General features: G+C 45.0%; 1 protein-coding gene and 1 pseudogene across 1 annotated transcript in view; one reads left to right on the forward strand and one right to left on the reverse strand.

The window, feature by feature from the left end:
• Positions 1-12,380, reverse strand: part of IMPG1 (interphotoreceptor matrix proteoglycan 1) — a 124,328-nt gene that overhangs the window by 60,809 nt on the left and 51,139 nt on the right. Inside the window, exon 6 of the mRNA XM_059723456.1 lies at positions 11,228-11,319. Within this exon, the coding sequence (XP_059579439.1) occupies positions 11,228-11,319 (92 nt within the window). The remainder of the gene's footprint in view (positions 1-11,227; positions 11,320-12,380) is intronic.
• Positions 5,352-5,471, forward strand: LOC132247890 (5S ribosomal RNA; annotated as a pseudogene).

A 12,380-nucleotide genomic window follows, 5' to 3' on the forward strand; every position in this document is an offset into this window, starting at 1 on the left:
CACCTGCATTTTTTGATCAAGTTAACTTTTGATTTATTTAAGTACAAAAGGAAAGGCAGATCCTCTGTTATAAAATGAATGGTGTTATAAAAAACAATTTAGATATCCCCAGCATCAAAATGTAATGTAGAACTGTACCTTTCCTTTTCCCCTCCCCATTTTTTAGCAATACATGTGACATCTGTGAAAGGGACAGTCCCATTTTTAAAATGTAGTGTGTTGTCTTCCCTTTGGTATGTGTTTAGCCAGTGGGAGGTTTTGTGTGTTAGGACTTTTTCTTAGCATCCTCCCCATGCACCCTGTGCAGAGAGCAAGTAGGACAACCATCTTTATTACACTACAAGAGGGCTTAACTGAATTCTCTTCAAGATTACAACAGACAGCATCAAGAGACAAACACAACACAGAATAATCCCACTCACTGCAGGGGTGGGTGCACAATTGCACATACACCACTCAGTACATAACACCGCTGCCCCCCTAGGTAACGTAGTCCTTAAGTATTTAAGTTATAGTAATCTTGGATGACCCAATTCAGGGTTTGGAACCATCTCACTGGAGATGGTAGCAGGCTGTTTTGGCTCTTTTTGAGTCACTTCAGCAACTGGAGGATTTGATGGGTCTAGAACTGTTAATGGACTCATACGAACCGGTCCTGCTGGCAGTATGATGTCTTCAGGATCTGAAAACACCACCTGAAAGTTGACCTCATTTCTGTTCCACATGTCTATGAAGTGCCTTGCCATCTGGAGGCTTGGCCTTGTAGCTTCTGGTCTTATAGCTTCAACGGCTTGTAGCTTCACTGGTCTTGTACCTTCAAGGACAGTTGAAGGCGCCCCCTGTGACCCTGTTAGATGGTTTTAGAAGTATATGGGATCATTTTAATTGAAGGTCTGCACAGGTGAAGTATCCTGTTTTGTAAAGAACTGGATTTCTTGCTTTGCTTGGTGCTCTGCTACTAGGTCTCCATGGAGCCAATCCAAATGAGTCTTCACTTGGTGAAGACTCATTTGTAGTCATCAGTAGTTTTGCAGGACTTTGGCCTGTGGCTGTGCTGAGAGAGTTGGCTGATGTGATTGCAGAGCCACTGGCCATCATTTCTGAAAACTCGTGATGATCAGGAGAGGTCCTGGATGATTGGAAAAGGGAAAATATAGTTCCCATCTTTAAGAAAGGGAAAAGGGACTGGTCAGCCTCACCGCAGTCACTGGAAAAATCAGGGAGAAAATCTTCAAGGAATCCATTTCTAAGCACTTGGAGGAGAAGGTGATTAGGAACAGTCAGCATGGATTCACCAGGGGCTGGTCATACCTGAACACCCTGATTGCCTTCTATGATGAAATGACTAGCTCTGTGGATGTAGGGAGACCAGTGGATGTGGGGATATGGTATACTTGACTTGAGCAAAGTTTCTTGACTGTTGATGTGGTTTCCCACAACATTTTTGTAGGCAAGCTAAGGAAGTACGGGTTGGATGAATGGACTGTAAATGGATAGGAAACTGGCTGGATCATCAGGCTTAGAGGGAAGTAGTCAATGGCTCAATGCCTAATTAGCAGCTGGTATCAGGTGGAGTGCCCTAGGGGTCAGTCCTGGGACCAGTTTTGTTCAATATATTCATCAGTGACATGGAAGAATGCATAGAGTGCACCCCCAGCAAGTTTGCAGATGATACCAACTTGGGGGGAATAGTAGATATGCTAGATGGTAGGGTTAGGATTCAGAGAGATCTACACAAGTTGAAGGATTGGACTAAATGAAATCTCTTGAGGTTCAATAAGGACAAGTGCAAAGTCCTGCACTTAGGATGGAACAATCCAATGCATGGGTACAGACTGGGGGATGACTAGCTAGGCAGCAGGTCTGCAGAAAAGGACCTGGGGGTTACAGTGGACAATACGCTGAATATGAGACAACAGTGTGCCTTTGTTGCTAAGAAGGCTAATGGCATACTGGGCTGCATTGGTAGGAATGTTGTCAGCAGGTCAAGGGAAGTGATTATCCCCCTGTATTCAGTACTGGTTAGATCACATCTGGAGTACTGTGCTCAGTTTTGGGCCCCCCAGTACAGAAAGGATGTGAACAAATTGGACAAAGTCCAGTGGGGGACAGAAAAAATGGTTGGAGTGCTGGGCACATGACTTCTGAGGGGAGGCTGGGAGAACTGGGATTATTTAGCCTAGGGAAGAGAAGACTGAAAGTGGATTTAATAGTGTGCTGCAGAGAGGCAGCCCCTCTGCAGCACACTAAATCTGGTCAGAGCAGCTCCTGGCTGGTAGGCTGACCCTTCCCTCTGGCCCCCGTGCTATCCTGGACTGCTCTGACCCAACTCAATGTGCTGTAGTCCAAGCATATATATATAAATGGCATGCTTGGGAACTTCCCTGGAGCAATAAACTGCAGAGCAATTTGGATATGGATGACCCTGCCTCGGGCTGGAGGTTGGGCTACATAGCCTCTGGAGGTCCTTTCCAGCCTTACTTTTCTATGATTCTGCATGCTGTGCTTTCTCTTCCTTGAGCAGAACCTTTCTAGGAATGATTCTGCCTTTTCTGTGTTTGACGCTAACTACAATCAGTAGAGACAGGAATCAGGATGCAGAAGGACGGGAAGTCAGAACCAGAAACTGTGGGATTACTGCTGGTGGACTGGTAAAATTCCTGTGTGTTTTGGCCCATAATACCTGGCTAAGTTCTGACCAGGACTAGGAGGCAGGCTTGGTCTCATGTCCTGATGTGCAGCAGAGCTTCTGAGGTCAGGGTGGGTTGCTTAGGGATTACATTTAGGGATTTGCAGTGTAAGGTTGGCAAGTGTGGGCTAGAGAGAATCCATACGGTTGACCTTAGTAGTAGTGAAAACATTGCTGACTTTTACGTATTAAGCACTTATTCAAAGCATCCTACTAGTGTTTATCATGGCATAAGACTATTCACAATCAGGTGATATAAGTATAAATGAGAAAAAAAATTGGGTTTTAGTTATTAATTCATGTTGTGATTATTTAATAACATGTCTTTAAATACGCACTTTATCAATTGGGTAAAGCATAGTGGCCCCTAGAAAAAAGGAGGGACAATATTTTGGGCCTTTTCAGAAAGACCTGTGAGCTTATCTCCTATTCAATGGTGTTTGTTCATTCATTTTAAAACCATGAAGAACCACTGTGATTATCTGGTCTGACCTGCTGCATAACACAAGCCATACAATTTTACCTGGCAATTCCTGTATCATGTCTGATAACTTGTTGTTTATGCAGATCAATGGGACTTAGTATTAAGTGCCTTAGGCAGATGTGGCTAACCTGTGGCATGTATGTCACAGGTGGCACAGGTAGTCTGTATGTGGCATACAGAAGACTGGGAGTGGGTAGGCAGCGCAGCAGCAAATTGGGCTGGGGAAAGAGAATGAGGGCTGGGGAAAGATATTGGAGTGGCACACTGGGTGGGCACAGGGCTTAATTTGTGGTACTCCAGCCAAAAATGTTGACCACCAATGGCCTAAGGACTGGATTTTAAAGGTATTTAAGTACTTAACTCCTTTGAAAAATCTGGTTCCAGTTCACTGAGGAAAGTAGGCCTTGTTTCAAACTTACTTGGATACTTTTGAAAATGTTATCCCCACTGTTGAGTTAAAGATTTCAAGTAGCAGAAAATCCACATCTCATTTGTTCAAATTGGTAATTTCCTAACTGATAGTGCAGCTTCAGCTCCTGGTAGCAACAAAGCTAAATGCTGCATATAGACTGGATGCTTTGAAAGATGAGCATCTCAGAAACCAGCATAAGGATTTCAAAGAGAAATTTCCAACCAACGTCTGTTTCAAATTCTTCTCCAGAACTCCTGTTGTGGTCATGAATGCAACCCTACACCAGCTGCCAACCCATTTTGTTAAAGAATGAATGCAATACTAGAGAACTTTTTCTGTGCCCCCTGCTGCTCTTTTTATTGTCTGCCTGTTAAAAATAGAAAGGGTGTGGATTTTTTTCTTTATTTTGGCACAATTCTGTTCTTATGGTTAATGCTTAACAAATACTACCCTTTTTGCCTCGCTCAGGGACACTAAGGGCACTATACACGTGCATCGAGGCTGCCCTGATGAGCTTTAATTACAACATAGTATCATAGCAGCTAGGGTCAGGAGTGACCTGAACAGATCATCTAGCCTGACCTCCTGCCACAGGGAGGAATGAATGCTGCGTTCACAAGACCCCAGAAGGTGATCATCCAACCTCCTCTTGAATATGCCCAAGGTAGGGGTGAGGACCACTTCCCTGGGAAGTTGGTTCCAGATTTTGGCCACCCTAACTGTAAAATATTGCCTTCTGATCTCTAACCTAAACCTATTCTCCATCAGCTTATTACCATTGTTCCTTGTCACCCCAGGTGGTGCTGGGGAGAAAAGGGCTCTACCTATTTGCTGTTGATCTCCCCTGATGAGTTTGTAGGCAGCCACCAGGTCCCCCCTCAGCCTCCTCTTGCTGAGGCTGAACAGGTTCAGGTCCCTCAGTCTCTCCTTGTAGGGCCTGTCCTGCTGCCCTCTCACCAAGCGGGTGGCCCTCCTCTGAACTCCAGGGTGTTGAGGGAGCTAGCAGGGGTTATTGCAGGGCCCTTGGCACAGCTTTATGAGCACTCGTGGTGCTTGGACCAGGTGCCAGATGATTGGAAGATAGCCAATGTGGTCCCCATCTTTAAGAAAGGGAGGAGGGAGGACCCAGGCAACTATAGGCCCGTCAGTCTTACCTCAATCCTGGGGAAACTCTTTGAGAAGATCATCAAGGAGCACATCTTTGATGGGCTGGCATTGGGGATGATGCTCAGAGGCAACCAGCACAGTTTCATTAGGGGCAGGTCATGTCAGACCAACCTGATTGCCTTTTACAATCAGGTCACAAAAGCATTGGATGCAGGTGTTGCCGTGGATGTAGTCTTTCTGGACTTCAGCAAGGCCTTTGACACTGGCTCCTACCCCATCCTCATTAAAAAACTTGGCGACTGTGGCATCGATGCCTACACGGTCAGATGGATTGCTAATTGGCTGAAGGGTCGTACTCAGAGGGTGGTGGTAGATGGGTCATATTCGACCTGGGGGGAAGTGGGCAGCAGAGTCCCCCAGGGTTCGGTCCTTGGGCCCGCACTGTTCAATTTCTTTATCAGCGATTTGGACGGACCCTATCATGGCTAGGATCTGGAACCAACTTCCAAGGGAAGTGGTGCTGGCTCCTACCCTGGGGGTCTTTAAGAAGTGGCTTGATGCCAACCTGGCTGGGGTCACTTGATCCCAGTTTCCCTCTTGCCCAGGCAGGGGGTCGGACTTGAAGATCTACAAGGTCCCTTCCGACCCTACTTCCATGATTCTATGAAGCAGACCGGGCTGATCGCACCTGATCCCGTCCGATCTTGGAAGCTAAGCAGTCCTGGGCCCGGCTAGTACCTGGATGGGAGACCGCCTGGAAATCCCGGGTGCCGTAGGCCACCTGCCCTTATATGAGGAGAGACTGGGGCATATGAGGAGAGACTGGGGCACCTGGACCTCTTCAGCTGCTGCAAGAGAAGGTTGAGAGGCGACCTTGTGGCTGCCTATAAGTTCATTACAGGGGCACAGAAGGGAATTGGTGAGGTTTTATTCACCATGGCACCCCCGGGGGTTACAAGAAATAATGGCCACAAGCTAGCAGAGAGCAGATTTAGACGAGACATTAGGAAGAACTTCTTCACAGTTAGAGTGGCCAAGGTCTGGAATGGGCTCCCAAGGGAGGTGGTGCTCTCCCCTACCCTGGGGGTCTTCAAGGGGAGGTTAGATAAGCATCTAGCTGGGGTCATCCAAACCCAGCAGTCTTTCCTGCCTATGCAGGGGGTCGGACTTGATGATCTATTGAGGTCCCTTCCGATCCTAGCATCTATGAATCTATGAACCCTCTCCAGGCTGGCCACATCCCTTTTGAAGTGCGGTGCCCAGTACTGGACGCAGTACTTCAACTGCAGCCTGACCAAAGTTGCATAGAGGGGGAGTATCACCTCTCTGGACCGGCTTGAGATGCATCTTTGGATGCATGACAAGGTATGGCTGGCCTTGCTGGCTGCGATCTGGCGTTGGTGGCTCATGTTCATCTTGGAGTCAATAATGACTCCAAGATCCCTTTCCACCTCTGTGCTTTCAAGAAGGGAACTCCTCAGCCTGTATGTATGCTGTGGATTCCTTCTGCCAAGGTGCAGCACCCTGCATTTCTCTATGTTGAACCCCATCCTATTCTCGTCTGCCCACTTTTGTAGTCTGTCTAAATCTAGTTGTAGCCTCTCTCTCCCTTCAAGTGTGTCCACCTTGCCTCACATCTTAGTGTCATCAGCAAACTTGGACAGCATGCTTTCCATCCCCTTGTCCAAGTTGCTGATGAAGATGTTAAACAGTGCGGGCCTAAGGACCGAGCCCTGGGGTACCCCACTTATCACATCTTGCCAGGTTGAGTACAACCCGTCCACCACTACTCTCTGGGTGTGCCCCATCAGCCAATTTTCTACCCATCCAACTGTGCAGGCATCAATGCCACAGTCGCTTAATTTATTGATGAGGATGGGGTGAGAGACAGTGTCAAAGACCTTCTTAAAGTCTAGAAAGACTACATCCACGGTGACACCATCATCCAAGAATTTAGTTACTTGGTCATAAAAGGCAATCAGGTTGGTCAGGCAGGACCTGCCTTTGAGCCCACGCTGATTGCCCCTGAGCATGATCTCCCCTGCTGGCCCACCACAGATGTGTTCCTTGCTGATTCTCTCCAAGATTTTCCCGAGCACCGAGGTGAGGCTTACAGGCCTATAGTTACTTGGGTCCTCCTTCCTCCCTTTCTTGAAAATTGGAACCACATTAGTCAGTTGCCAATCCCCTGGCACCTGGCCAGATGACCACGAATGCTCATACAGCTGTGCCAAGGGCTCCGCAATGACCCCTGCCAGCTCCCTCAACACCCTTGGGTGAAGGGCATCTGGACCTGCAGATTTAAAAATGTCTAGCCCTTCCAGAAGATCCCTAACTACATCTGCACTGACTGAAGGCCTGACAGAGCTATCCCCAAGAATGTCCCTACTTCTGGTAGGTGGGATATCCCGGTCCCTGTTCAAGAAAACAGAGGCAAAGAAACTGTTAAAAATATCGGCTTTCTTGTCTGGCATCGCCACAAGATTACCGTTTGCATCTTGCAGGGGCCCCACATTGCCTGGGGCCTTCTTCTTGCTCCCAATGTACTTGAAAAAGAACTTTTTGTTGTCCTTAATCCTGGACGCTAGCCTGAGGTCCATCTCTACTTTGGCCTTCCTAATAGTCCTCCTGTACTCACGGGCCAAGGAGTACTCCTCCTTGGTGATAGCCTCCCTTCCACTGGTTGTACGCCCCACTTTTAGTCCTCAGGCATTCCTGAATGCCCTTGCTGAGCCAAGGGTGTTTCTAAGCATTCTTACCACCCTTGCTTCTCTCAGGGACTGTTATTCTTTGGGCCTGGAGGATCACCCCCTTAAGGTACGACCATCCCTCGTGGACTCCTATCTCCTCTACCTTCTGGGCCCTCAGCGCCTCACCCACTAGTCTCCTAAGCTCATTGAAGTTGGCCCTTCTGAAGTTAAGGACATGTCAGAGAAGACTCAATTAATCTTGTCTGCTGATGTGTGGTAATTACTGTGCTCCAGCAGACTCCAGTATCGTGTTCTGGCACTCCCATGCTGAAAAATGCCAGTGGGGATACTTTAACTAAAGCTTGTTTTGATGAGTGGGGATGCTGAAACACATGACGCTCCAGGTGCTTTAATTAGAGTGGATCTCAGAGCCGGTCTAATTAAAGTGCTCCCCCCGCCCACGGCCTCCCAGAACACATGTATAAATTCCCTTAATTCTGCATGCAGTTTTGATTATATTAGTTGTAATGATTACATATGGGAACTACTTATACTGCATAAGCAAGAGGATAACAGAGGAAGTAATCAAAAAGAAACTGGCCCAAAGGAACAGCAGGCTAATCTGCCTTAATCCCACAGACAGGTGGATTTTCCTTTTCCAGCATCAACTGGGTTGGCACTAGGTTGCTGGAAAGAGCTGTCCCATGACCGAGCACATGCATTTTGACAGCTTTCAAGAAGAAGTAGAACAATAAATTAATTTTGTGATGATAATAGAGAAGAAGAGCCAAAGAAACCATGTTATGTACAAATGAAGAGGAAAGATACCTATGTCAGTAGGTTCTTCAATGGCTCCCTGAGTTATTGTGCAACTGTTGGTTAAGATTCCTGTTTCAGAGAAATGTATTGTATGCAATCCATATGGAAGCTTATAAGTTTTGGTGGCTTGTCAACAATGAGTGATGGATTCTGTACCTTTCTACAGCACAGGTACCAGGACCAAAACATACATGCTTCTTATAGCTACTGCTATTGTTGTTGGAGAAGTAAGGAACCTGATACCATGGACCTGAGTCACTTCATTTTGAAATGTACTAGAGGCTCTGGATTATCAGAACCTGTTGTAACCCAACTTCAAAACTCCCCAATAAAAGTTAAGTGAATTAAGACTTCTTGGTTAGGGACAGAAGTTACACATACACTGGTTTAAGTGATCAGAAGCTGGTTTAAACCTGTAACAGAACATAAGGTCAGTGCACATAAAACAGTTTCAAAATGGCTGAAACTGGTTTAAGATAAACCTGATTGAATGTAGTGTCAGACTTAACTGATTTGGGTCAAACCAGTTTACACAATGTCTGTCCCAGACCCCATCCTGGTTTAAGTTCAATCATAGTACTCTAGCATCCCAGATGCTTTGCAGCCCTGTGCTGGGCTGGGCTGTCTGCTGGAGTAGAGCAGGGTTGACTCCGCCCCTCTGCTTCCTAACCAGAGCACTATCACTGCTCCAGCTACCTGAGGGACTGCAGAGGCTGCCAGGCTTCTCCCTGTGTGACCCCCCTCCACCCCCACTGGCTGTTCAAGCAGGGATCCCCCCTCCTGCCTCTCTTTCATGACAGGGACCCCAGAGCAGAGACCTGGCATCTGGCCATGCCCCCACTCCTCCCATGCTAGCTAATGCTGAGAGGTGTTTGTGTGGGCCTCCAATTTCACTAGAATAAAGGCAGACAGCTAGTGCAAATTCACCCTTGCGGATAAGAAGAGCTTGAAACTAATGAGAGAGATTTTTTTTTTGTAGGGTTTGATGGGATGATACACTTTGTTCTGATAAGGCACCTGCTGGCTGCAATCTGTCAGTCTTCAAGAGGGGACAGAGAAAGGTGTTAGAAATGACCTGGTTTGCAGACAGTATGAAGAAGCAGGGAGAAGGAGATTTGAAAAGCTCAGTATCATCAACAGATGCAGGGTCTGGCAACACTCCCCACCCCTTGAGCAGCAAGTTGGGAAAAGCCTGGGATAGTGCAGGCAGGGTGGGGGTTTACCCCACTCCCTAATAAGAGCTTCCTGCTAGAGCCTGGCCACACCCCACCTCAGCTCAGCACTATAGAAGGGAAGGGAGGGCTGCTCTAGCACCCTCCAGCTTCTAGCTGAGCCACTGCAGGCATGTGCCTGCATTTCTGGAATGAAAAGGAAATGCCTATCTACCTCCAAATTGGTTCAAGTGTTGCAGATTAACCTGCAAAGATTGAATCAGTTCAGGTTCTGGCTTTTTGCAGGTCTGTCCTTAGCCCATTTGTCTACTTTACCCTGGTGAATTACCATACTGTTTCAATTGCAAGTTGACCATGAATGTAAGTCAAGCCTGTGTTTTCAAGTTTAGTTTTAGGAAAAACAGCTTTTTCCTGGAATACAAGTCACCAACTACAGATAAATATCTTGAACTACCTTTACAATGCCCTTATGAAATCCTCTGGGAGACTCCTGTAGCCAAGGCCTGGAGTAACCAGGTTTAAATGCAGTAAAAATACTGCAATAAAACTGCACTTGAAAAGATTTCTGACTTCGTATTTTTACTGGATGCACAAAAACATATCAAGTAGTAAAGTCAGTAATAGAGGGAACTTGATTATAGATTGACTCATGCATAAATTGAGTGAGGTTTTGCTTTCCTTTTGGAGGAAAAAGTAAACTTGTAATCCAAACAACACAGTAAATATCATTGGTAATGCACAGAAGAGAGAAACAATTAGTTGGAATGTTTCTGGTTTCACTGCTATACTAGATCTGAAAAACAAAGAGGCATAACAGGTAGTTTCTATGACCTGGGGGGCGGCAGTGGTGTTTGGTCCTATAATGATGGCAGCTACCATTCTTATATCCTCTCAATATCGGTGCTCAAGCCTGGTGCCCCACTTACCCACTAGTTATGCTATTGGAAAAGCTTGATCAGATGAGCGTTTTTTTTTTTTTTGAAAGCCAGTCATAGATTCTTTGCCAGAATGGGGTACGTGTATGTGAATTTTACCATTAGCAGGTAATGGAACTCTCTCTATTGCCCACTTTTTGATGGTGCTTTTTTGCTCTGGAGAGACATTGGTGAAGATTTCTGCTTGACATTTGACTGGGTAGATATGAAAAAGGGCTAGAAAGACTAGAAATATTCTACCTACTCTGTTGTGCAGATGAGAGTTCAAAGAGTTAGTTTTCACTGCTTTTACATTACTGGCTTTCAACCTTTCCAGATAGAAGGCACCCCTTGCTAGACTCAAGGCACTCCTTGGAAATGCCAGTTCTTAATTTTCATTTGTTTTTTGATTAAGGAAAAATAATAGAACAATTTTTCTGTTGCAAACAACTCAGACTACAAACAGTCGCAATGATTTTTATGCTACAAATACCTATTTGAAATCTCTGGTTTTATCTTATAAATCATACATGCATATGTAACAGTACTAATATAGCATGGCTCCCTGAGGCACCCTGAAAGGATCTGAAGGTACTCCAGAGTGCTGTGGCACCTTGATTGAGAATCACTGTTCTACATTAAATAAGAGCAACACAATTATGTAATAAGCCTAAGACTCTTGGTTCAAAGAAAAGGGAAAACTGTGCTTCAAGTCCATTATAATATCTGTATTTATCCATACCTGTGAGCACAAACATTGTTTGTGATTAGAATACAAAAGAGATACTAATATAACCTTTCATTCTTAACTGCAGTGAACAGAAGGAAGCACTAATGGCTTTGAACTGTAGAGTTCTGTAAGCCACTCTCTTTTTTTTCCCCCTGATTACAAAAATTAAAGGTGAATGAATAGCTGGGTAGAATAATAGCATGTCCTCACCTTTACAAGAGTCTTTGTGTCATTGACAATTTCATTGTGCAGTGTACCAATAGGAACGGATGCATATGGAGGTGCAGATGTGATAAAGGCACCTGTTAGGGTTCAAAATGGAAAGTAAGTGAGAAAGGGACATTCATTAGAAAAAAGGCAAATAACTGTTACTCTTCTTTGTCACTTTAGCTGTCATTTGACAGGAGATATGATTCCTATGTAGTGTACATATGAGTGGAGAAAGCCTAAGCTGTAGTAGTATGAATTATTCTGTAACTGAAACTCCTTCTCTTATATGTAATGCATGGTTTTCATTAGGAACGTAAGTCAGTGAGGTTACACATGTTTAACTGAAAGTGGAATTTAGCCATGTGAATATGTAAGAACAGGTTAGATACATTATTTTCTGCTATATTTTATTAATGCTCAGTATACCAAAGTGCATATTTGATTCTGCTTGTTTTAAATTTTGTTTCTATCATTTACATCTTTTATATTATTGAAAGTAACAATCTTGGAAGAATCATAAATTTTCCAGCTGGAGACAACTGAATTTGGAAGCAAAGACAACATAGTTGAAGTTGTATTTGATAAACTTCCATAATTTTTGTAGCAGTACACATTACACTTGTTGGTCCATTGTACCAAAGCTCCATTTTTTGCTATTACAATTATACTCTATTGTGAGAAACTCTGCTTTGTTTTGTAATATTTCTTTACCATAGTATTGCATGTTGTAGTTTTCTTTTTTGTAATCTGGGAAATAATGGGTTAATTAGACCTGGGGGTGAAGGTGGTGCTCTACATATGTTTCAGCTACCAGAAGAGGGATTATCAAGAATACACGGCATTCATCTGTATATGAAGAAGCACTGGAGTATTATTGAATTCAGGCTCCAGCACCTAGCTGTCTGGCTGGAAGGAGTGGTATCAAAAAAGTCCCAGTGTGAGAGACAGGCTTGAGGAAAGAACTTCCAGAGACACAAGGATACTGAGACTATGGACAGTCATTCAGTTCCAGAGCTGCAAAGCCAGAAAGTGTGTTAAGAGGAAACTTGCAGGCATTCCAGCCCCCTGACTGAAGAGCAACAAAGATGGTCTCTCAGCCACAAGGCAATAGGAAGGCACTCCTTTGTTTCTCCTTCCCCAACATGGGTTGGAG

This window comes from Alligator mississippiensis, chromosome 1 (assembly GCF_030867095.1).
Source record: "Alligator mississippiensis isolate rAllMis1 chromosome 1, rAllMis1, whole genome shotgun sequence".
In the NCBI taxonomy this organism is placed as follows: domain Eukaryota; kingdom Metazoa; phylum Chordata; order Crocodylia; family Alligatoridae; genus Alligator; species Alligator mississippiensis.